The following is a 24,551-nucleotide window of genomic DNA, read 5'->3' on the forward strand; positions in this document are numbered from 1 at the left end:
TTCCTAGATATGTTATTCTTTTTGTTGTGATTGTAAATGGGATTGTATTCTTGACTTCTTTTTCTGCTAGTTCGTTATTAGCATATAGAAATGTGACTGATTTTTGTATGTTGATTTTGTACCCTGCAACTTTACTGTATTTTTTTATTATTTCTAGTAGTTTTTTGGTGGATTCTTTAGGGTTTTCTAAATATAGAGTCATGTCATCTGCCATAGTGAGTTTCACTTCTTCCTTACCAATTTGCATACCTTTTATTTCTTTTTCATGTCCTATTGCTCTTGCTAAAACTTCCAGTATTGTGTTAAATAAGAGTGATGAGAGTAGGCATCCCTGTCTTTTTCCTGTTCTCAAAGGAATGGCTTTCAGTTTTTCTTCATTGAGTATGATGTTGGCAGTGAGTTTGTCATATATGGCCTTGATTATGTTGAGGTACTTTCTTCTATACCCATTTTACTGAGAGTTTTTATCATAAATGGATTTGGATCCTGTCAAATGCTTTCTTTCCATCTATTGAGACGATCGGGTGGTTTTTATTCCTCATTTTGTTAATGTGGTGTATCATGTTGATTGACTTGTGGGTTTTGAACCATCCCTGCATTCCTGTAATAAATCCTACTTGATCATGGTGTATGATCCTTTTAATGTATTGTTGTGTTTGATTTGCTAATATTTTGGTGAGGATTTTTGCGTCTATGTTCATAAGCAACACTGACCTGTAATTTTCCTTTTTTGTGTTGTCCTTGGCTGATTTTGATATCAGGGTGATTTTGGCATCATAAAATGAGTTAGGAAGCATCCTGTCCTCTTCAGTTTTTCAAAATAGTTTGAGAAGGATAGGAATTAAATCATCTTTGAATGTTTATTAAAGTTCACTAGAGAATCTGCATGGTCCTGGACTTTTGTTTTTTTCGAAAACAAAATTCAAAAAAATTCATTTCAATTCAAATGAATTTTTAAATCTTTTCAATCTCTTTGCTTGTGGTTGGTCTATTCAGATTCTCTATTTCTTTTTGATTCAGTTTTGGGAGGTTGTATGATTATAAGAATTTATTCATTTCTTCTAGGTTATCCAGTTTTTTGGTGTATAGCTTTTCATAGTATCCTCTTATTCTTCTTTGTATTTGTGTCACTTGTAATTTCTCCTCTTTCATTTCTGATTTTATTTATTTGAGTCTTCTCTCTTTTTTTCTTAGTGTGTCTGGCTAAAGGTTTGTCAGTTTTGTTTATCTTCTCAAAGAACCAGCTCTTAGTTTCATTGATCCTTTCTATTGTTTTTTCAGTCTCTATTCTGTTTATTTCTGCTCTGATTTTTATTTCCTTCCTTCTACTGACTTTGGGCTTTATTTGTTCTTCTTTTTCTAGTTCTTTTAGGTATAGGGAAAACTTGTTTATTTGAGATTTTTCTTGTTTCTTTAGGTAGGCCTGTATTGCTATAAATTTCCCTCTTAGTACTGTTTTTGCTGCATGCCATAATTTTGGTATGTTGTGTTTTCATTTTCATTTGTCTCTAGGTATTTTCTTATTTCTCCTTTGATTTCTTCGTTGATCCGATAGTTTTTCAGTAGCATGTTGCTTAGTCTCCACATCATTGAGACTTCCTCAGCTTTTTTCTTGTAGTTGATTTCTACTTTCATAGCATTGTGGTCAGAAAAAATGCTTGATATGGTATCAATCTTCTGTAACTTAGTGAGGCTTTCTTTGTTTCCCAATATTTGGTCTGTCTTTGTGAATTTTCCATGGGCGCTTGAGAAGGATGTGTATTCTGCTGTTTTTGTATGGAATGTTTTATATGTATGTTAAGTCCATCTGGTCTAGTGTTTCATTTACGGCCACTGTTTCCTTGTTGACTTTCTGTCTGGATGATTTGTCCATTGATATAAGTCAGGTGTTTAGGTCCCCTGCTATTATTGTGTTGCTGTCAATTTCTCCCTTTAGGTCTGTTAATTGTTGCTTTATATCCTTTGCTGCTCCTGCGTTAAGTGCATATATATTAACGTGTTATGTCTTCTCAGTGGAATGTCCCTTTTATCATTATATAGTGGCCATCTTTGTCTCTCATTATCTTTTTATCTTGAAGTCTGCTTTGTCTCATATAAGTATGTCTAGACCTGCTTTCTTTTGTTTGCCATTTGCCTGGAGTATCATCTTCCATCCCTTCACTCTAAGCCTAAGTTTGTGTTTAGAATTGTGATGGGTTTCCTGGAGGCAGCATATTGTTGGGTCTTACTTTTTAATCCAGCCAGCCATACTGTGTCTTTTGATTGGTGAATTCAATCCATTTACATTTAGAGTGTTGACTGATAATATGAGGGCTTAATACTGCTATTTTATCTTTTGTTTTCTAGTTCTATATTTCCACTGTATCTTTTCCCTTATATTTCTGTCTGCCATTTCAGTTTGGTGATTTTCTGTGATGGTTTTTCTCGGTTTTCTCTTTATTTATGATTTGTGGCTCTGCTCTGATTTTTTGTTTTGTGGTTACTGTGAGGTTTGTTTAAAGAATCTCATGGATGAGATAGTCTCTTTTCTGAGAGTCTCTTATCTCCACTAGCCTATGCAGGTTTCATCCCTTCCCTCTTCCCCTTCTATGTTGTTGTTGTCACAAATTATTTTTTTGTGTTGTCTTTGTGACCAAAGTGAAGTGTTTATAGTTATTTTTGAATTTTTCTTTCCCTTTATCCTTCATTTTATAATTGTTTGCTAACCTGTTCTGATATAGAGCTGCCATTTTCTGTCTGTCTGTCTGTTTATCTCCTTCCTCAAAGCTTTGTAAACTTTCTCCTTTCTGTTTCAGGTAGGAGGGCTCCCCTCATCATTTCTCATAAGGCAGATCTAGTGGTGGTGAACTCCCTCAGCTTTTGTTTGTCTGGGAAAGCTTTTGTTTTTCTGTCATATCTGAAAGATAATTTTGCTGGAGAAGTATTCTTGGGTAATAGTCTTTGTCTTTGAGTATTTTGAATTTATCATTCCACTCTCTCCTAGCCTGTAAGGTTTCTGCTGAGAAATCTATTGAAAGCCTGATGGGGGTTCTTTGTGGATTATTTTCTTCTGCCTTGCTGCCTTTAATATGTTTTCTTTGTCATTGACTTTTGACAGTTTTAATATTACATCCCTTTAAGAAGATTTTTTTCTTTTTTTTTTTTTTTTAAGATTTTATTTTTTTCCTTTTTCTCCCCAAAGCCCCCCGGTACATAGTTGTGTATTCTTCGTTGTGGGTTCCTCTAGTTGTGGCATGTGGGACGCTGCCTCAGCGTGGTCTGACGAGCAGTGCCATGTCCGCGCCCAGGATTCGAACCGACGAAACACTGGGCCGCCTGCAGCGGAGCGCGCGAACTTAACCACTCGGCCACGGGGCCAGCACCTAAGAAGATTTTTTTCATTGAGATAAATAGGAGTTATGTTAGCTTTGTGTACTTCCATGTCCAGTTCTTTCCCCAGGTTTGGGAAGTTCTCAGCTATTATTTTTTTGAACCAGCTCTCTGCTCCTTTCATCTAATTTTCTCCCTCTGGGATACCTGTAATCCTTATGTTAGTTTCCTAATTGAGTCAGATCTTTCTCAAGGAGTTCATTCATGTTTTTTAATCTTGTCTCTCTTCTCCTTGACCTGAGTCATTTCTAGGTTTCTATTTTTGAGTTCACTGATTATCTCCTCCATAAAGTTTGCTCTATTTTTTATGATTTCTACATTCTTCTTTATCTCATTAATTGTGTTCTTCATATCTGAGTTTTCTTGTGACGTTTTGAGTTTCTTTATGACAGCTATTTTTAATTCTCTGTCAGTCAGATTGTAATCTTCTGTGACTTCAAATTTTGTTTCTGGAGAGTTGTCATGGTGCTTCATGAATTGATCCTCTGTTGGCACATTTGTAGTAGTGACCACCTTTCTTGTTTGGGTATGGCTTTGGTTACTTTGGTTCTAAGCTGCTTCTGGTTGTATTTGAGAGCCTGTGCTCTCCACCCTCCATTGCCTCTGCCAGAGGCATCATCAGTGCCCTCCTTGTACTGCTTATGCCTCTGAGGTTGCTAGTGCCTTGCTGCTTTCATTGTCACTGCAGACTCAGGTGTTGCCATGAGTCTGCATGTTTCCAGGGTCGCCTTGGTTTTGTGTTCCCCCACTTGCTCTCTGTGGAGTCTCCATAGGCTTGGGTACTGCTGCCCCATGCACCACCTGTGCTGCTCCTCCTGGGTTATCTGGGGGTGCTGGCAGCACCACTGTCAGGGACACTGGATTCACAGGTGTCACTGCTGCTGTCGAGGGCCCAGGTTCTTGTATACAGACCTCACTGCTGGTAGAGCCAGTGTCAGGGGCACTGTCCCTTGGGGCTGGGTCTCAGAGTCTGCTGTGGTTCTGCAGCCTTAGGTTGCAGGTGCCTCCTGTCACTGCTAGGGGAGAAATAGAAGCTAAGCCACAAGTGTTCTTGCTGGCCCTGCAGTCTCTGGTCACTGGCACCTGCTAGTGTGCTTTTTGAGACCTCAGGTCAGGGCACCCTGCTCCTGCCAGAGAGACCAGCGCCACTGCCAGGGAAGAAGGAGGGGGCTGGGTCACTGGCACTGTTACGTGTCCAAAAGCCTCAGGATGTGTGCACCACCCACCACCACTGAGGGAGAGCAGGGGCCACAGCCTCTGGTCACCAGCAGTGGTGCATGCCGGTAGTCTACCTCAGATCAGGGCATCCCACCCGTGCCAGGGAAATTCACACCTTGGATGTAGTCCTTACTTCTTAAAAGACCAGCCACTGCTAGGGGATGAGGAAGGGGCTGGATCACCTGCTTTTCTGTGTCCTGAAGCCTCAGGATGTGTGCACCACCTGCCACCACTCGGTGGCGGGGCAGGGACCAAGCCACAAGAGCCGTGTTTGCCCTTACAGCCTATGGTCTCTGGCTGGCACACTGGTGTGAGGATCTGCATTTTGGACCCCTGCTGCTAGGGGAGAGGGAGAGACTGCTCCCCTCGTTCCACTGCCTCCTGAAAGTCCAGTCCACATACCCTCAGATGTGTGGATCTCAGGCATTCTAGTGTGCTGTGCAGGGAGTCATTTTTTGGTCACTGGCTGTCCCACTGGTTGTAAAATTAGAGGGAGAGACAAAGCAAACAACTCACTCTGCCATAATGTTAACGTCCTCTGTCTAAATTGGTTTGTTTTTTAGTTTAAAACCTTTGTTAATGCTTGGAGTGCTAGAAAGCAAGTCTCCAGGTAAATGTGATTTTATTGTACTCTCTCAGGTTTGTATTGGGTGGTGACCATATAAAGTGAAATTTAGAGCTTAATTTAAAGCTTCAACACAAAGAACCACTACGCAGTGGAAACAAAACTGTGGCTGGCTGAGACCCATATAACTACTTTGATTTAATTGGACAATGCCAATTCTGTGATAGAATCCCAAAGAAAATTCTAATTCCGTAAGAGACAGTAAGTTTACCTCAGTAACCCACGCTAAAGAGTTAGCAGGGTAGCCTTCGTATACTCAAAGGAGTTTGCCTTCAAGAACTTTTAAGTTTACAGCACAGGTAAGTTAGAAAGGAAGAAGTAAAGACCTCTTAGAATTAAGGAGAAGAAAGTTTCTAGGCATATGGGATGAAGACTTTTATTTGTGTGAACAATACAGGCATCCTGAAGCAGTTGATGTTTTAAGTCCTTGCATCTCACATCTACCAAACCTAATGTGTCTACTCCAAATTTACAGAACCCTAGAGGGGGTGAGAGAAGTCTCTCATTCAAGTTGTGATTCCACGTAAGGCAGAAATCAAGCTAAACATAATGAGCTTGTGGGGATAGAAAGTTTAAGGCATATTAGATACCAGAATCTTCTGATGATCGCCAAAGGAGATAGCTTGAACTCCATGGTGTAGGGAGTTAATCTTTTATGTTACCTACCTGTCTCTCCAGTTGGGAGGTGAAGGGGAGGGTCCGTATGCAAATATATGGGTTCCAGGTCATGCCAGTTCCCAGACATTGGACTGGTGATTTTTTGGGTGGATATCCAAAACCAAAGAAAAAAGGTAGAGCCACAAAAGAAATAAAACATGAAGGAAAAGGGCAGGGTTACAATCCTGAGTCTTCTCCTATTGAACAGGAAGCCTTTTGACCCTCTTGTCAGGCATGTACCTGAATCAGGTGGACTAAAGGAACTAGAAGCTCTAAAAGCGGTTGACAGAGCCAACTGAAATGATGAGCAGCTGATTATCACACTAAGGAAATAATAGAAGCCATGTTTCAAGTAGCCGTTGACCTACCTTGGTCATTTGTGAACACCAGAAAACAGCTGTTCTACAGGAGATCAACATGTAAAACTGGTCGGATGCACCAGAGCTCAGTGAAGAACAGACAGCAAGCTGTAACCCAAACTGCAGCAATTCCTTACCTTTGGGAGATTCTCATAGGCTGGGGATAGATATAGTAGTCGGTCTCTTTCCTGAGCCCATTTACCAGAAAATTTTAAAAAGACAAGACTCACTTTGTGGAGGACAGATGGTGATCACATTAGAATGCCTTGGAAAAGAAAATTTTTACTCATATGAAAATTTTACAACAGTTTGTTTGAAAAATTGTATTTCTTTTAAATTATATTTTTAACTCTAAACAATTTGAGTTTCATGATTTTTTCCTTTGAATTGAGTAACCCTTCGGCCATTCTTCAAAGATTGATTAAAGTATGTGGATCAGGTATATTTTCCGTATCACTAAATTTATCCATGAATATTTGTCTAACATGTTGAAGGACATCTGAATCAACTCTGGTTAGTGTCAGGTTCAATTCCTAAAGTCAGGCCTATGTTTAATCTTAGTAAATGCTAATTTGAATTTAAAGAGGCCAAATCACTAGAGAACAAAGTGGAATTTAGGCACATAACCAAACCTCTTAGCATCAAGAAGAATCCAGTAAAAATTGGGAAGTGCCTACAATTCAAGGAACTAATCATTTGGGAATTGGGGATGGGGGAAGTTATCTACTTTAACAGTAAAAGTGAAATAAAGCTGCTGAGAAAACAAATCTGTCTTCTAGTTCAGATGATTATTTGGCCATTGTTTGGACTTTTGATAAACTCAGGTTTATTGGTCGAAAATCTACTTTATAAACCCACTGGCAAAGCTTGACTTAAATACTGCAGACACAGCCCTGGAAGCTTTACTACTTCCAGATGATCTTTAAGCATTATGCTGGAATTAAGGCCAGAAAAATGGGAATTCTGCACTTGCCCTGAACAAATTCACATTAGGTGGACCTCATGTTCAGGACTCCTATTAAAGATAATAATCCCTAGTTAGAGAAACAACGTGCTAGTCATGTTCAGAGGTTTGATAAAGTGCATTGTTAGGTGGTTGGTCCCGATTGCATCTAAAGCACAGATGAGAATGGAAGCTTTGGGACTGGGAATGGGGGAGACTGTTAAACAAGCATAAAGTATCCCATATTCCCAGTTTACTTGTTGGAAAGAAAGGGATTGTAAAACTGGAGAACCCTTCTTATCCTCTTTTGGGTCGGAAGAAATCATGTGGACAGTTAGGGCATGGAGCTTGTGGGAGTTATTTTAGGTAAATAATACAGACTACATTCCACTGAAATTAGCCTCTGCCGTCCACTTCAGAGGAGGTCTTGCAAAGAGTTGAGAAGATGTTGTTAGATGAAGACTAAAGAAGAGTGTTAAGATGGGCCCAGGAGGCTCAGCTGACTTCGGATATGGAGGACTGCCATGTGTAAATCTAAAATTACACTAATTGGGATTCTGTATGATGGGTGAACAACTCATATATAAACAGAATTCTGTTTTATTTTTCCATTTGCTCAAAAGTATGTTTCTCAAACCTCTGGGTATCCAATCTGTATTCTTGTATCTTATTAAGTGTCTTAAAGCACAGTGGGGATTGGCGTTTTAAGATTCCAGATTTAAAAACATGAGTCTCCAGAGAGGTGGACTAACTGTCGAGAGCAGAATGAGGAGTATTCCAAATATTTGTGTCCCTGAAGCTTAAAATTAGGAACACGAATTGTGAGTGTCACATAACATACCATCCAGAGTGTCACAAGGTGTCAACAGGAGTCCACCAGTTATACAGGGAATGCCTGCAGATGCTACCCATGGGCTAGATTGCCTCTACTTTCATTGGTACTTTAGGTGTTTCAGGCGTGGAATTTTCCCCACATCTCAAAATGTAAACACACATTGGCAGAAGAATATGAGGAGGAAAACCTAATGTTTTATACTTATGTTAATATTCATTTTCCTCTTATGTATCATCTAGAATCTATAGTCAGGCTGAAAGCAATCTGTTTTGTTTTATTTTTTTAAGGGAGATCTGCAACTTTATTTTTTTCTAGTTTCGTGAAACAGTTCAACATCAACATTTACCTCATTTCAAACACACACACACTCACAGCATGGCATTGTACAGATGTACTGGAACTTGATTTTCTTTTGTCTTTTGTTTGTTTTTTTGGTGAGGAAGATTGGTCCTCAGCTAACATCTCTGCCAGTCTTCCTCTGTTTGTACGTGGGGTGCCGTCACAGCCTGGTTTGATGAGCAAGGTGTAGGTCTTTGCCTGGGATCTGAACCTGTGAACCCCAGCCACCCAAGCAGAATGCACAAACTTAACCACTATGCCAGCAGGCGGGCCCAAAGGAATCTATTTTAATATTAAATTGTCTATGTCTTTTGACTTACTAAAGCTCTTCTGTAGTAACAAGACAAAACCTTCTTTATATATACCTATTTATGTTCTCTCTTCCTGAGCATAGAAAATGAGGTAAATGAAGTCAATGTTGTTTACTAATAAGCTACCCATCCAGCACGCTTTATTATTCCATTTTTCTTGGGGGATGAGGTACTTCTTGTAAGCTTGTATTACTACCTTAGTGGTCTGGAATACCCTCCTATGGACTTAAATCACAACTAAGAAATAGCTGAATAGGAATCTGACAAAATAGAAACACTTCAAAGCGCTGTGAATACTATTTCTGTCTAATCAGAGGTTGAGAAACTTTTTTTGTAAAGGGCCAGATAGTAAATATTTTAGGCTTCGTGGGCCAAGAGCTTTGTGACTGTCACCCACAGTCTGGCACAGATACTTGACTCTGCCACTGTAGTGCGAAAGCAGCCATGCACAATACGTGAGCAAATGAGCACGGCTGTGTTCCAGTACAACTTCATGTACACCGAATTTCGTATAATTTTCATGTCATGAAGTAATTCTTTTGAATTTTTTCAACCATATGAAAATCATTTTTAGCTCATGCAAAAGCAGGTGGCGAGCTGCGTTGGGCTACAGCCTCTAGTCAGCAGAGCTCTGGTCTAGTAGCTGCCCCAGTTGTGGATAGGCTTAGAACTTGGGAAAAATGGTACCATGCATCGCATCAGTTTCTTTTAGATAAAGAGATGCCATCAAGCCGTGCCTCTCAGGACTATTATGCAAATAAAGTTAGAGATTGGATGACTTACAAATGCCAGATGTTTCTAACCCTTGTTCATTGTTGGGGCAGCACTTTCAGCTCACTTTCCACTGTGGTGGTTGTGAAAACCAGACTTTACCTCTGGAGTGTCTTTTTCTAAATAATGAAAAGCTGGAGAGTTTTCTCAGGATATTGCAGGAAGAAGAGAGATGGCACCTTGGTCTTGTCTAAATATTTCCTAGCTTTCTTCCCAGTGGTTTCTTCCTGACAGTTCTCGTACCTTTTCACAGTTTCATTCCACCTTGTATTCAGTCAGGTTTGTAAGCTGTTGCTGTGGATTTGGCAGAGAGAACTAAATGAGATGTGTGGTGTACAGGGCAGAAACACTCATGATTTCCTAGGGTGGTTGGAGGCCAGGTGCTTCACAAGGGAGATTAGTGCTATTTTATTTCATTGTTTATTTCTGAAATGTGGCTTACGATGTTATTTGCAGGTGAAGGCAATGTATTAAAGTCTTAGTAATCGAGAAGAGTAAAATGTACATTTTTGTGTTCTCTTGATTCGTTTGAAAACAGTGTTACTCTCAGATTTAAAATGCATTAATGCATTTTCGGGTTGTTTATAGCCATTGAAATATCTGTCATTTGCTTTATTTAAAAATTGCAGGTGGAAAAACCTTGCAGTGGTGGTCAAGATTTACTTCTTTATCCAGCTAAGAGAAAGCAGCTTTTGAGAAGTGAACTGAATGCTGAAAAAGTGCCTCCATCTCCACTACCTGCTCCAAAACAAGTACCACCATTAAAAGGCTGTCCAACAGCTATGCCACGAGACTTTAAAGAGAAAGTTGCGGAGCTGCTGATGAAATACTCAAGTGGTCTTTGGGCCAGTGCACTCCCAAAAGCATTTGAGGACACGTACAAAGTGAAATTCCCTGAGGATGCCTTAAAAAATCTTGCCTCGCTTTCTGATGTATGCACCATAGACTACATTTCTGGAAATCCCCAGAAGGCCATTCTCTATGCTAAACTTCCATTACCCACTGATGAAATCCAAAAGGATGCAGGGCAAGCGCATGGCAATTGTGATATCAAGTCTATGATTGAGCAAGAATATTTGCAGATAGAAGAAAACATTGCCAAAATTGTTGATACCTTTATTGAGAATGTAACAGTTCCTCCATTAGTCATTCCGTCTGAGGCCTCTCCATCTGTATTGGTGGTTGAACTGAGCAACACAAATGAAGTGGTCATCAGGCAAGTTTTATTTTCTAATTCTTTAGGATCCTGGGGTACTGTTGTCATTTGGCTGTTCTTCATATGGTGGCTGGGGGTTGAGGAACAATAATATATTTCAGTTCTATAGAGTTTTGATGAAGTACAGCAATAAAGTTCTTAATATTTGTTAAATGTTCAAAATATACAACTGTTCATGTGAGAAAAGATGACTAACAGTTTTAAAAACTGAAATGATAATATGGTCTGAATGTGAAAAAAAACCTGTGTCAAAAGCGTAATAGTAACTATATATGTCAAAGGCAATAGTTAGTCCATAGAAAAAGCAAGTTGCCCACTGGGTAGGTTATACTATTTAATCTGCGACTATGTAGTATTTCTTAAAAATCAAAATAGCTCAGCACCACCTTCCTAGTATAATGCATCAGATTAGCCCTCTGGTTAGTTGAGCCTTTTGATATCATTGCCTGAGAGGAAGTGTCATTGCCTAAGAGGCTAATGATAACTGGATTCCAAAAAACAGTCCAGCTCCAGGCACTTGACATGGACTTTTGGAGAAAATATAGAATATACAGAAAATATTGAAAAACTGTAATTTGCACTTTCTGACTCAGGATAAAGAATGGGAACCGGTGTAGCTGGATATCTGGAGGCACCAGCCCAGGGTATGGCTGTGGCTGGACAGAACAGAAAAAGCCTGAAGCAGAATTCAGCATCCTGGAACCCAAATGTTCCTATGGTGTGTGGGCTATTATTCCTCCCAAGAATCATAGCTGAGCTGAGAAGGCCCAAAGAAAGACCACAAAAAATAATCAAAGTCCTCCACTGAAAGAATAGATCAAAAATATCAAAGTGCTTCCATCTGAACAAACTAAGTCTGAGAGGATAATGAAGTGAGATTCAGGTATCTTGGGATCCTTGAACTGGAAGAATGCACAGAAGCTTTAGAGAGGTCTTGTTTTATACAGGGGTAATAAATTTGTAAAGCTTTTACTCTAGGATGTGGTATGGCCTGAAAATATAAGTAGGTGGCTGAAAGTTAGGGGTCCCACTGTGGTTCAGTAATAAATTGAGATAAAGGAAAGATGTTGAGGAGCACATTGCTAACTTTTACCATTTGACATTATAAAGAAAATCTGTATTTCCTCCTTGGCTGAATCCTTTGGTGTCCATTACCAATAGTTGTTGGTGCCATTGTCAGAGAACAATCACCCAACCCTGAGCTGGATCAATCATGTGATTTCTGATGTTTTCACCAAAGATTGGCAGGACTCTGGGTCTGTTGCAGGACTTCAGTAGGAGGATTCCAAGTCTGTTCCAGGATGATTGGGTCCAGGGTCCTCAGATTATTTAGGTCACTGTTTCCAGTGAAAATAAAATAAATTTGAATCCTGGAGTCAGCATTCTACATGTTCAGCAGAGTGGCTGGCAACCAGCAAGCATGGTGGGTAATGTCTGCCATCAGGTTGACCCTAGGTCATTGGCGTCCCCCCACCGCCCTGAAGACTTAGCAGATCCCAGCTGGGCTGAGCCCTGTTCTAAACCCATGTCTTCACCCAGGCAGGCAGTAGGCTCTGGAAGCTAGGCCTGTGACTCATAGAGGGCCTGGAGAGGTGCTGCGGCAGAACCCTCAGGTCAAGTATGGGAATCTGTTGTCTCTAGTCTCAAAAATTAACTTTGTAAAGCTTTGTATTTATTGCATACCTAAACTGATCTACATTTCATTCTGTGCCCACTAGCTCAGGTGATCTGGGGACAATGTATGACCTCATTCTTGCCATTACCCAGTCATACCACTGAAACATCAAACTCCCTACCTGACCCAAGCCATGTAGCCATCCTTCTCTGCAAAGAGCAGAAGCTGCCTGCAGATTTCATGCTGCTTCCCACCACTTTCCTCCTCCCTAGCAGGAGCCTGTTCTACATAGACTACCCAACCATGGGCTGCAGCCCAGGCCTCTGCCAGGTGAGCTCCCAGGGCTGTAGCAGCGCTGCAAGGAGGCCCCACCAGACTCCACATCCTAGGAGATGGGCACTTGGGCAGAGTGGGAGATCTCCTAGGAGACTTCAGAGCCAGGAGTACACCTGCATTCCAGGCAGCACCTTAACATTTGTAAAGTTCAATAAACTTAAATGATAGAGTATGACAAGGCTTCTACAGCTGTTTCTGGGATGAATAATAGGCATGTCATATTTGATTTTAAAATAGCCATTGCCTCAAAAGAGGTATTCTCTTCATCTTGTGTAAGACTTTTAAAAGCTTCTTTTCCTCTAATAACAAATAGGTTGCCCATGGTGTCTTCTGCCCTGCTGATAGTTACCAAGAATACATGCAAACACTCCTAAAGGAATAGTTTCATTATATAGGACCACTTGGACCGTAGGTGACAGCTAGAACAATGTTGTTGTGGCGTATCCCCCATCTCCCTGCCGGGTGATTCTGGTGCTGTTCTGGCATAGCCGTCCAGCTTCAAGTCTTCATCCTATGGCTGAGACATAGGCTGTTACAGGAGCCAAACTTACTTGCCAGGTTTTACATCCTGGAAGGAGGTCTTCGATGGAATTGTCTCTGAGGATTAAAGGACAAGAAAACAACAAACTATTTGTGGCAGAAAGGAAAATAGTATGTTTTGATATCATGAACTGGGACAAGGTGACTGCAGTTGTCAATAGCAGAAAATTGTAGAAGGGGATGGGAGCATATCCTGAAAAAAATACTTCTCAGAAAGTAAACAATTTAAGAAGTATTCAGCTAGAACATGTCATCTCTTTTAAAGGTATCAGACTCAATTGTTGTGATTTTTTCACGTTTATTCAGTAGGTTGGGGGGACAGGTTGTCACGTGGTTGTGTTTGGTGTGTTTAACGCTTTGTTTTTCTCTAGTAAAACTTCATTGGTTTTTAGAGCTTGAGCCTTGTTCACACCCAGCCTTAGTTAGGGCAAAACTACCAGCTAGCTTCTCGTCTCACTGATCTACAAAGATCTCCAGCAGCCTTAGTCACAATCTGAAGTCGACTCTTGCTTATCTGCCCTCCATCGGTGTCTACACTTTCCAGTGCATCTTCCATTCTGCCCTTCCCTGGAGTCTTTTCTCAGCCTCCTCCTCCCGGAAAGCTCCCTGACTGCTTGCTGTTACATCCTCTCGTTCTCTGGTTGCTATTGAGCATTTGCTCTGCCGCGTGGAGTGTTGGACCTTGGTCTTGTTTTTGCATGAGCTCCACAATATCGTATTTCCCTTTTTCGAGACAGAAGCATTCACTAAATACATGTTCTCCTCCCTGCTGGTGTAAGCAAACCTGAGACTGAACCTAAGACGGCAGCAGTCACAGAGGAATATTCATGACTTCCTGTAGACTTCCTCCAGCTAGGTTGCTTCATTTGTATTCTCTTCCTTGCACTATTTCAGGTATGTGGGCAAAGACTATTCTGTTGCTCAGGAATTAATGGAAGATGAAATGAAGGAGTATTACAGTAAGAACCCCAAGGTCACACCAGTCCAGACTGTGCATGTTGGGCAGCTGCTGGCCATAAATGCTGAGGAGGATGCTTGGTTACGGGCTCAGATCATCTCAATGGAAGAGAACAAAATAAAGGCAAGCACTGTTTACTTTGTCATAGCATTATGAAGACAAGCACATTATTTTTCAAATGAAAACATTGCTTCTAATATTTTGTCCTTTCTAACTGTATTTAGTTTTCTCTAGAAGTTGAGAGGATAGTATCTATCAAAGATTATCCATGTCAACTTTTAAGTCGATGGTAATTATCTCAGAGTTTTAGTTAAAAAAAAAAAAAGAAAAAGAAGTTCTTCTCCATGGGAGTCTCCATAACCTGTGACATAATCAGGGAGAGCCCTTTATTCGGGGATCCATACTAAATACTAATCAGAGCTCTGTGGGCTTCTTAGCAAAGTCAGCCCTGCAGAGTGAGGGAAGCGCTACAGCTCAGAGGAGACAACATCCTTTCTCTCTCTTCTTCAGCGGCCAGCTGGGGAGAGCCCCTGCCCTGAAGCTGTGTCAGGAGATCAGAAAGGGATGCTTGCTGTTTCTTACCCAGTTTGTTCTCTAGAAGAGGACTTGACCCTCTCTAGAAGTAAGCTCACCCTAACCACCCAGGCACCCTTTGCCATTCACAGAGAAATTTAGGAAATTCCTTAACTAAGTTTACAGACACAACTTTTAAGCAATTTGACCTGACCTTAAAAATCTGAAAATTGGAAAACAGTTTGACAGTTTCTTGTAAAAGTTAAATACTTACAATATGACCCTTAAGTATTTACATAAGAGAAAACATAGGTCCCCAGAAAGGTTTGTACACATGTGTTTGCAGCAGCTTTATTATTAATAGTCCCAAACTGGAAACAACCCAAATGTTCACCAACAGGTGAATGTATAAACAAATTGTAGTTTATCCAGATAATGGAATACTGCTCAACAGTAAAAAGGAAAGAGATACTTAAAACACAGTCACATGGATGAAACTTACAGACTACACAAGTGAAAGAAGACGGACTCAAAAGAGTTATACTGAATGATTCCATGTAAATGATGCCTAAGAACAGGTAAAATTCATCGGTCCTGACAGAAATCAGATCAGTGGTTGCCTAGGACAGGGCGTGGAGGGGGCTTAATTTAAAGGGGCAAGAGGAACTTTTTGGAGTAGGAGATACAGTCTGTTATCTTGATTATGGTGGTGATTGTGTAGGTATCCACATTTGTCGAAACCCATCAAACTATGCTTTAAATGGGCATTTTTTTGTTCAATATAAATTATACTTGGGTAATGTTTGAAAAACGTCAGGAAAAAGCTAAGGACCAAGTTGATAAGCAGACTGGTGGAGAGCACAGTGTGATTAGCAGCTAGGAACTAGTCGGACTCGGCCTGTTACTGGTTGTCTGCCTTTGGTCAAGTCCCTCCGTTCCCCTGGGCCAGTAGAGCAAAGGCATTGGGCTAAATGATTTGAGATCTGAAATCTTGGTCCCCAAAGACTCTCCTTAGTTTTCCTTTATCTGTCTCCGGAATGCCCTTCCCTGGGGACATCACATATGTGCAAACACTCCAATTGAGAGACCTCATCCTCACTGGAACCTCCTCTGAGAAAGAAAAGCACAGAGGGGTCAGGCTTTGACACAGGTGTGTGTGTGTAGGAATGACTAGTTGGGAAAGAGTAACAGAACCAAAGCCAGAGCGCCCCTCGGTGAAAGGTCGGGATGCCAGGAAGAGAGACGGCACTGGGGGCAGTGGGGCGAGTTAGCACACCTCAGAATCCTTAGCACAGCAGGGGGCGGGAAGTCCCAGGGATCAGGACCCCAGTCAGAGTGGCCCCATCTCTGCTTTCCACGCCGTGAGAAACCTGAGTGGCCTCTAGTTGATAGAGAATAACTGCCCCAGTGTTCCTAGAGAAAACTCTGTCTACTGACCGTTTCCCTGCCCTTAGGAAGTTCAAAAATACTTAAGCTATATTTGACGGCGTAGAGATTGGTTACGAAGAGAAGAACCATACACAAACCTAGTGACACGTTAACAGTGCAACAGTGTTTGCAATGAATAATGCATACGTTCCATGAGGATCTCTCTCAGTCTGAAATCTGTAGGGCAAAAATCACTTGGGCCTCCCTTCCTTCCTGACCTCTGCTTTAAAAGGAGTTTAAGCTCTGGAGTCAGTTCGACCTTAGTTTGAGAACCAGCTCTGCCATTTCTAGCTGTGTGGCCTTGGAAAAGTTATTTAGCTTCTCTGAGTCCTTACCTATAAAATCAGATACTGTCATCCTTCTAGTATCTGCCTAATATGCTTTCCATGCATTTTTTTTTTCATTGTTCTAGGACAGGGGACAAAACTGCAAGTCCTTGTTTTCAAGAAGCTTATGTTCTAGTGAAAAAAGACCAATAATGAACAAGTGTACAGTAAATAGAACAGTTTAAGTGCGGTGGAGGAAATAACAGGGTGCTGGGGTAGGAAATGATTGTGAAGGAAGGGAGAAGCAGGGAGGTGTGATCTGGTTTATTGGCTTGAGAGATTGTTCCGGCATCTCTGTGGGAGTGGATTCTAGTGGGGCAAAGAAGAAAGTAAGACCAGTTAGTTGGCTCTTACAATAGCCAGCAATGTGTGACCTAAATTAGGGTGGCAGTAGTGGAGACAGAGGTAATAGGACAGATTCGGGATGTGTTTGGAAGTAGAACTGACAGGACACTAACTCGCTGGATGTGGCAGGTTAGAGAAGAGGAGGTTCAGCATGACTGCTGGACGCGGGACTTGAGCAACAGGGTGGGTGGTGGTGCCATTTGTTGAAATTGGGGAGTCAGAGAGAAGAACCAGGATATGGGAGAGTCGAGAATTTTGTAGGACCTGTTAGGTTTGAGAATAACTATCAGATTTCACAGGGATGAACTTGGAGCTCAGGGAGAAGTCAGAACTGGAGAGGTATCAGGTTGGGGGGCCTCAGCATGTTGGTGCTACTTGAATTCGTGGGACTAGATAAGATCACCCAGAGAAAGAACCCCCACAGAGAAGGGAAGGGGACCTGGAACCAGGCTCTGAAACACTTCAGCATTCAGATGGTGGGCATGAGAGGAGCAAAGAAGACTGTAAGGATGGGCAAAGAAGGAAAACCAAGAGGGCAGTGTCATGGAAGCCAGGACGAGAAAGTGACCATAAAGCAACCAGCTGTGTCCTTACTGCTGAGAGCTGTGGGCTGGTATGAGGAATAAAAAGGGTCGCTTTGTACATTGTACAGTAGTAAGCTCATAAGACAGCAGTAGTTGTGGCAATTCTGGCCTGATCTTGTTTTCTACATCTCTGTGAACCAGACAGAGAGGAATTTCTCTCTTTATCTGGGGAACCCCCAGCTCCTCAGTAAGTCTGTTTTTCTTGAACTCTGCTATGCCTGATAGCAAGTACTGTTTCCCTCCTTGCTTTCCACAGACCTTGGTGAGGATGAGAAGCAGGAATGTGCGGTCACCCCCAGAGGCTGGTGGCAGTTTGACTTTACCCAGACCCACATCCCAGGGATGTCTGCTGCTGGACACTCAGGTGGCTCTCTGAGACATGTGGCCACTTGATGGTGCCAGAGAACCAGGAATGGACTGGGGCCCGCTACCAGGATTATGAGCCTGCTTGTGCTGATCCCAGGGTATTAGAGAGGGAAACTCTACTCAGCCCTCACAGTGCAAAGGACACAGGGCAAAGTGTGGTGAGAGTCATAGTGGGCAGTCCGTGGGCGAATGTTCTATAAACTGCAGCTGCCATACTAATATATGGTATCATGACTCAAAAAGGAAGGAAAGAAAAGAAAACAAGCTCCAAACATTACAGAAACCCTTTGAAGACGTTAGAGCAGTTATTCTTTAGTCTGTTGGTACTAGGAATACATTCTGAATTTCCTGGAATCATGATTTCACATATTATGTCCTGTCGTCAGACCGTGTTATCTCCGTTTTAGGTCTAGGAAGAGCAGAATCCAAGTTGTAGATGGTGACAGATATTAAAGGAAACAAAAGCTGCCTGAATCCTGAGGCCTATGAGAAGGAAGAACAAGTGCTAATTTGGAATTGGAGAAATGAGCCTGTACCCTCAGTGGCTGGCTGCCTGATGCGGGGACCCTGCTGTAGATCTAGGCCTGGGGAGCCTTGGGTCAAGTGACAGACTCTGAGAGACGGTCCTTTCCAGTGTGGGACAAGCAGGCCCCACAGGCCCGGTTATCAGGTGGTCAGGGAGAGGCGTTAGTGGTCTCTCTGGTCTTCTTATTGCTTAGACTCCCTGCTGGGAGAATTTTTGTTTTGTATGTTTAGTACCACAGTCTAGGTACTGAGAAGCCGTGGACTTTATTTTCCTGCAGAAAGTAAAACTCTTTCTTACTTGGTCTGTCTTTGCCCTGGTTTTGTAATAAGCAGCATCTGCTTTAGTTAGGGAAGCATGGGAGGTTTTCAGCACTCTCCCTCAGATTCCTACTTATCACTCTAAACTGCAGTTTACTGTTTCTAGACTATTTTTGTCCAAAAAAAGGCTTTGTTTATATGGTCATTTTCAACAGAAGTTTTTATTAATGTTGTAAAAATACTATCCAGGCTCTTAATGTTCTGTGCTAATGGTGAAGAAGTGTCGTGCAGGTTTCTGCAAACACAGAACGCTGTCCCACAGATTTGGGGCCTTTGGCTGAGCTAGACGAAGACTAATCCAGCTTCATATCCCTAAAAAAAAACAGAAGTGTCTGTTTTTACAGTGTACAGTTCCATGTTATCCAGCCATGGCATTGTTGTCATCAACAGAAAGCATCTCGGTCCCTAGAAGCATAATAGCTGAGAGCAGGCCCTTACAAAAGCTGCTTTGGGGGTTTAGAATCTAACCAATGCCACCAGAGTGGTGCCCTCTCTACAAACGAGTACTGCTGCCCGGGGATGCAGATGCTTAGTGGAAGTGTGTAAATCAAGAAAGACTAAGGTGATGCAGGTGTTATGATACCAGTGAAAGGGTGGGGACAGCCAGGGCTGGCAGAACCAGATGGCTGTGCTGCCGAGAAGCTGGCAACAGCAAGGCCACTGGCAGAGGCGCAGCAGACGAGTGGGCCTGGAAGGTCTGGAGCCCTGGCTCCCTGGCTGCAGCCCCAGCCGTTCTTTTCCGGACGAAGTCAGAGCTACCTCCCCTGGCATTTTCCAGGCAGTGCGGTGCCGCTTAACATGCTGATTATGGAGTAAAGTGGAGGCAATAAATGCATCAAGTGACTTTTTAAGAAGTAAAGATAAAGAATTTTTTTTGAACCTAAAATTGTTGTTTTTGTTATCATTAGGTATGCTATGTTGACTATGGTTTTAGTGAAAATGTTGAAAAGAGCAAAGCATACAAATTGAACCCAAAGTTCTGTTCACTCCCATTCCAAGCTACAAAGTGTAAGCTAGCAGGTAAGAGGAACTTTGTTAAAGCTCTCTCCGTCTGGATATGTTATTAGCATTGTACTTTTGAGTGGTTAAGTTGTAAAATGTACTCAGTATCTCAAGGTGTTGTGTTAGTTCTTGAAAGGTGTAAATAAATTCATGTTTAATGTGGTCTTTATAAGATGTGATCATTATAAAAATGTTATAATGTTTTTATTATATTTTTTGTTATAAATAACATATACTTCATTACAAAAATGTCTATTGGCCATTTTAAAGGGGTTTTTTTTGTTGTTCTGACTGCCCTAGCGACAACTGCTAGAGGCCCCGTGTCGTGGGATTTGATCAGTTTAAATCATGGTGTTTGACCTGTTGTGAAGTGACTCTCAGCTTTTTCGCCCTGACGTGGACTCTGTGGGTGCTGCTCTTTGCAAGTAACACACCCTCGTGCGCCCAACATGAGTTTGGCCATAGGTCCTGTGCAGCCTCTGGCACAGTCAATGTATCGCTGTTCTTTTGTTTCCTCCTCAGGGAAGCACAGAGGAATGGGCAGTGTGAGAGTGAAATTGTAGGGGTCACCTGAAAGTATGGAGGATGCAGTGGCCATGTTAGTGATGAGATAAGACATTGCATTGTGTCTGCATCATGCCAAGGGAGCCTGAACTAAGTTCAGAAGACGATCAAAATTCTGTCATGAAAATTAACCCTGCAAAGAAATACCTCCTGCCCAGCAAGGAGAAGTCTTCATGTCAGAGGAACTCGGTTTGGCTCTGTCTGTGAGATAAATCTCAAGTATTTTTAAAAGCCAAACCTGTGGGAGTTAGTTTTGAAAAGAATATAACAACAGCATAGGACAAGGTTTAGGTTGCTGAAATGAAAGGTTTGATAAAAGCTATAAAGTTATGTGCCTGGAGAACAGAACAAGAGCAAGAGAAAGGCAGCTCAGAGGCAGTCTGTGAACTTTTGACTGTGGATTTAAAGGGGAAAGATATAGAATAGACATGATAGTACCATTGGGGAAATTATGAGCCAGTTTTAATTAGTTTAATAGATTAACTTACAGTTGTCATATATATGATACATGGAACTATCACTTTCAGAGAATTTAAAGAGTAATTAGACTACAATAAAATTCATCTAATAGCCATTATATGTTAAACACTATTTAATCTTTCTTTGATAAATCAGAAAGTTCTTTAGTATCCTCTGGGTCATCATAGTCTACTTAAAAAGAAAGAAAAAGTGGTTGTCCAAATTTCCAATAAATGTGTGTTCATTTTATAAGAAAGAAATAATTGTGTATATTTAATTAGAAAATGAAAAAAGTCAAGGATATATTTTTAGGAAGACCGTCACAAATACACTATTGGCAGACATGATTGATTGATAGCTTCTTATATGTGCAGTTTCCCCTTATCTGCAGTTTCACTTTCCACAGTTTCACTTACCCCGAGTCAGCTGCAGTCCAAAAATATTAAATGGAAAATTCCAGAAATAATTCATAGGCTTTAAATTGCATTCCGTCCTGGGTAGCGTGATGAAATCTTGCATCATCCTGCTCCGTTGGCACCCGAGATGTGAATCACTCCTTTGTCCAGGGGATCCACGCTGTATACGCTGCCCGCCCGTTAGTCACTTAGTAGCAGTCTCCGTTATCAGATCGACTGCCGCAGTATCGCAGTGCTTGTGTTCCAGTCACCCTTAGTTTACTTAGTAATGGCCCCAAAGCACAAGAAGAGTGACGCTGGAAATTCGGATATGCCAAAGAGAAGCTGTAAAGTGCTTCCTTTAAGTGAAAAGGTGAAAGTTCTCAATAAGGAAAGAAAAAAATGCCGAAGTTGCTAAGATCTACAATAATTTTTATTACAGTGTATTGTTAGCATTGTTTTATTATTGTTGTTAATTTCTTAATGTGCCTGATTTATAATTTAAACTTTATCGTAGATATGTATGTATAGGAAAAAACATAGTACATACAGAAAGGTATCCCCCACAGATAAGGGGGGACCACCGTATTAGTCTTTTTGTTTTAAGTATGTGTTGTATATAAAGTGAACGCTGTTTCTCCTAAGGTAGAAATTCTGATTGATCATCAACTTTTCTTCTTGTTTTAAGATTGCCTGCCTCAGTGTAAATCATTTGAAAGGGTATTCACAGTATAATATATATTTTAAAATTTAAGGGTGGGTAATGTAAAGAAGATTTTAAAAACAAAGCTTCCCTATAAAATTTAAGTATTTTAGTAATTCATAATTGTAATAAGTAGCCAAAACAAACTCAATCTATCCATCTTGAAATGATTCTGCTAATTAAGTTGAACTTAAAATATTCATTATTTTTCAGGATTGGAAGTTCTAAGCGATGATCCTGGTTTAGTGAAGGTGGTTGAATCTTTAACTTGTGGAAAGATCTTTGCAGTGGAAATACTTGAAAAAGCTGACGTTCCACTTGTTGTTCTGTACGATACCTCAGGAGAAGATGATATCAATATCAACGCCACCTGCTTGAAGGCCATATGTGACAAATCGCTAGAGGCTCACCTTCAGGTGCCACTGTGACCACTGTCGTGATCTGTTACACATATCATGGGAAAGAAAGTTAGAAAAGAATGTCATAAGTTTTAGGCTAACACTAGATAGAGACAGATTACATACTATTGAGAAAAAAAGAAAGGGGGACTGGAAGGGAGGGAAAATGCCAGAACAAATAGTAACGACTAGGATTTAGATTTTTGTTTTATTTTCCATTTATAAGTGAGCTTATTTTCATTTTATGTGAAATTGTTTTGCAAAGATAATAGAGAAGGATAATACAAAAGAAGGGAAAGATAGATCAATGGAGATGTTTATTAAATTACTAGCTCTAAAATTTTTTAAATGTGAAGAACATAGATGTCTGCAAAGAAGGAAACCTTTAAATAAATTATAGAACAGCCACTCTAAAGAATAGGACGAGATGTTAAAAATGATCATTTTAAAGCCTTCATAGCAACACTGGGAAAATATTTAATAAATAGAACAGCAGTGAGTTGTCTTTATATTATGATTTGACAAAAAATGGCTAAAATTAAACCTTTACTGTGATTTCAGTTTTTAAACATTACTAAAATTTATGTGGCTTGTGGACATAGATTAGAAAGTAGGTTGATAATGGGATGAATTTGGTGAGAGTTTTCTATTTTCATTTCTGTTAATGTTGAAAAATATGTTTTATGTAATAATTCTTTTTCTAAATTAATGGAAAGAAAATAAACCAAAGTTAAAGATTTTCTTAGCCTTTCGGACAATGGAAAGTGGTAATAAGTTAATGTATGCAAAATGTCTACATTGTACGTGATACAAATGATATCCGATGCGCCATTTGGAAGGAGAGGTATCCAAATTAGTTTTTCACATTAAAGTTAGGAATTTCATTCTGTCTTATCTTCCAGCTTACTTAGAAGATTTTAAATTGCAGAGACTTTTAATGAGATATTTGGGTAGCTCCCCCTGAGGTAGGGCAGAGCTGTGCTGTATTCTCAAGCATCCTTGGTGTGTCTTTTGTTCCAGGTTGATGCCATGTACACGAATGTCAGAGTGGCAAACATTTGCTCTGATGGCACTCTCTACTGCCAGGTGCCATGTAAGGGTCTGAACAAGCTTAACGACCTTCTGCATAAGATAGAGGACTACTTCCACTGCAAGGTATGGCACAGCGTCATCCCCTCTAAGATTAGTCCTGAAGTTGGAAACAAGAGTGGTCACTAAATTGTGTAAGTGTGCGGTAGGATCTCTAGAATAGTTGGGTAAGAGCCCCAGACTCAGAATTAAAAAAACACACACTGGTTTCCACACCGTAAAATGAGGATAATAATAGTGTGAACCCATAGCATTGTCATGAGGACTAGGCGCAAGACTGCCCAGCACAGTGCCTGGCACGTGGTAAGTCTCAACACCTGGTAGGTTTGTTATTTACAAGCTGCACTTGATGATCCTGCAGGGCAGCTGCCTGTCACTGTCTGCTAGAGCCAGCTGGCTCCTCTGCCTTGGGCACAGATGAAACCAGGGAATTTAGGAGGAGAATAAACTTCTAAGGCACCACTGCCTGAGCTCCTTATGGTGCCTGAAAATGTACCACCTCAGCAAATGTGGTTCTGCAGTTTAAATTTATTAATAAGCTCCTGCCCTTTGATTCTAGGATTCTTTTCTGAATCAGGATATGTAGAGGTTTGGGTTTTTTTTTTTAAGGTTCTGAGGTGATTTCCTTACCTTCATTAGGACATGATCATCGTAATCCAGAATATGCTATGGTTTTCAGCCCTGACCCCTGCCCCTGTAAGTGAACCCTTTCCTCTAACCTGCAAGCACACCGAGCGCCTCGGGGCACTCGCAGGCAGGGTTGTGTTGGAGCTCTTTGGGTATTTGTTTGCCTTACCAGAGGGTAGGCTTCTGGAGGGCAGGTACCTAATTCATCAGAGGCTGGCTCCGGTGACTCAAATGCATGCATGTGCTTACAACCTGTGGTGGTGAAAAGCACTCTTTATAGGCCCTGGTGCCCTGGTGCCTGAGTGGAGACATTGCCTTTGAGGAGAGTACAAACATTCCTCCTGACGAGAGAGACCATGGCAGGTCCCCAGCTTCAAGCTACTGCAGTATCACTGGCACTGATGACCATATTTGTGTTGATAACATTTCTTTTGTTTTAGAATTAGAATCTTATCTTTGAATCTAAATGTTAAAAGATGAAAAGAAGAGACCTCATGGACAGCCGGGCAGCCTCCTCACTTTCATCCAGGCTGTTCTCCTCTTTGTCAGATTTATCCTCCCTTTTCGTGTTTACCTGATGGCGCCAGAGCCTGGATGAATCATACTGACCTCCATGCTAACATTTGTAGGCATTTTAACAAGGCTGATTTATGAGCCGTGTGCAAGGAAGGAGAGTAGATGACTGCCACCAACAAATGTGTAAGAAACCAGGCAGAAGTTCTACAGCCCCCTGTACGTGTGCTGCGTCCACGGCAGCGCACTCCTTGCGGGAAGTCTGACTACAGACAGGGAAGCAGTCGGCCCGTGCCCCGGTGAT

The 24,551-nt window shown here is 41.2% G+C and overlaps 1 protein-coding gene across 3 annotated transcripts in view; it reads left to right on the plus strand.

Moving 5' to 3' along the window:
* Window positions 1-24,551, plus strand: part of TDRD7 (tudor domain containing 7) — a 91,064-nt gene that overhangs the window by 48,784 nt on the left and 17,729 nt on the right. For all 3 annotated transcript variants that reach the window (XM_070250881.1, XM_023629702.2, XM_070250880.1), the window contains exons 7-11: window positions 10,057-10,643; window positions 14,029-14,215; window positions 19,406-19,517; window positions 21,834-22,036; window positions 23,039-23,173. In XM_070250881.1, coding sequence (XP_070106982.1) covers window positions 10,057-10,643; window positions 14,029-14,215; window positions 19,406-19,517; window positions 21,834-22,036; window positions 23,039-23,173 — 1,224 coding nt within the window. The remainder of the gene's footprint in view (window positions 1-10,056; window positions 10,644-14,028; window positions 14,216-19,405; window positions 19,518-21,833; window positions 22,037-23,038; window positions 23,174-24,551) is intronic.

Source organism: Equus caballus, chromosome 25 (genome assembly GCF_041296265.1).
Source record: "Equus caballus isolate H_3958 breed thoroughbred chromosome 25, TB-T2T, whole genome shotgun sequence".
Classification (NCBI taxonomy): Eukaryota; Metazoa; Chordata; class Mammalia; order Perissodactyla; family Equidae; genus Equus; species Equus caballus.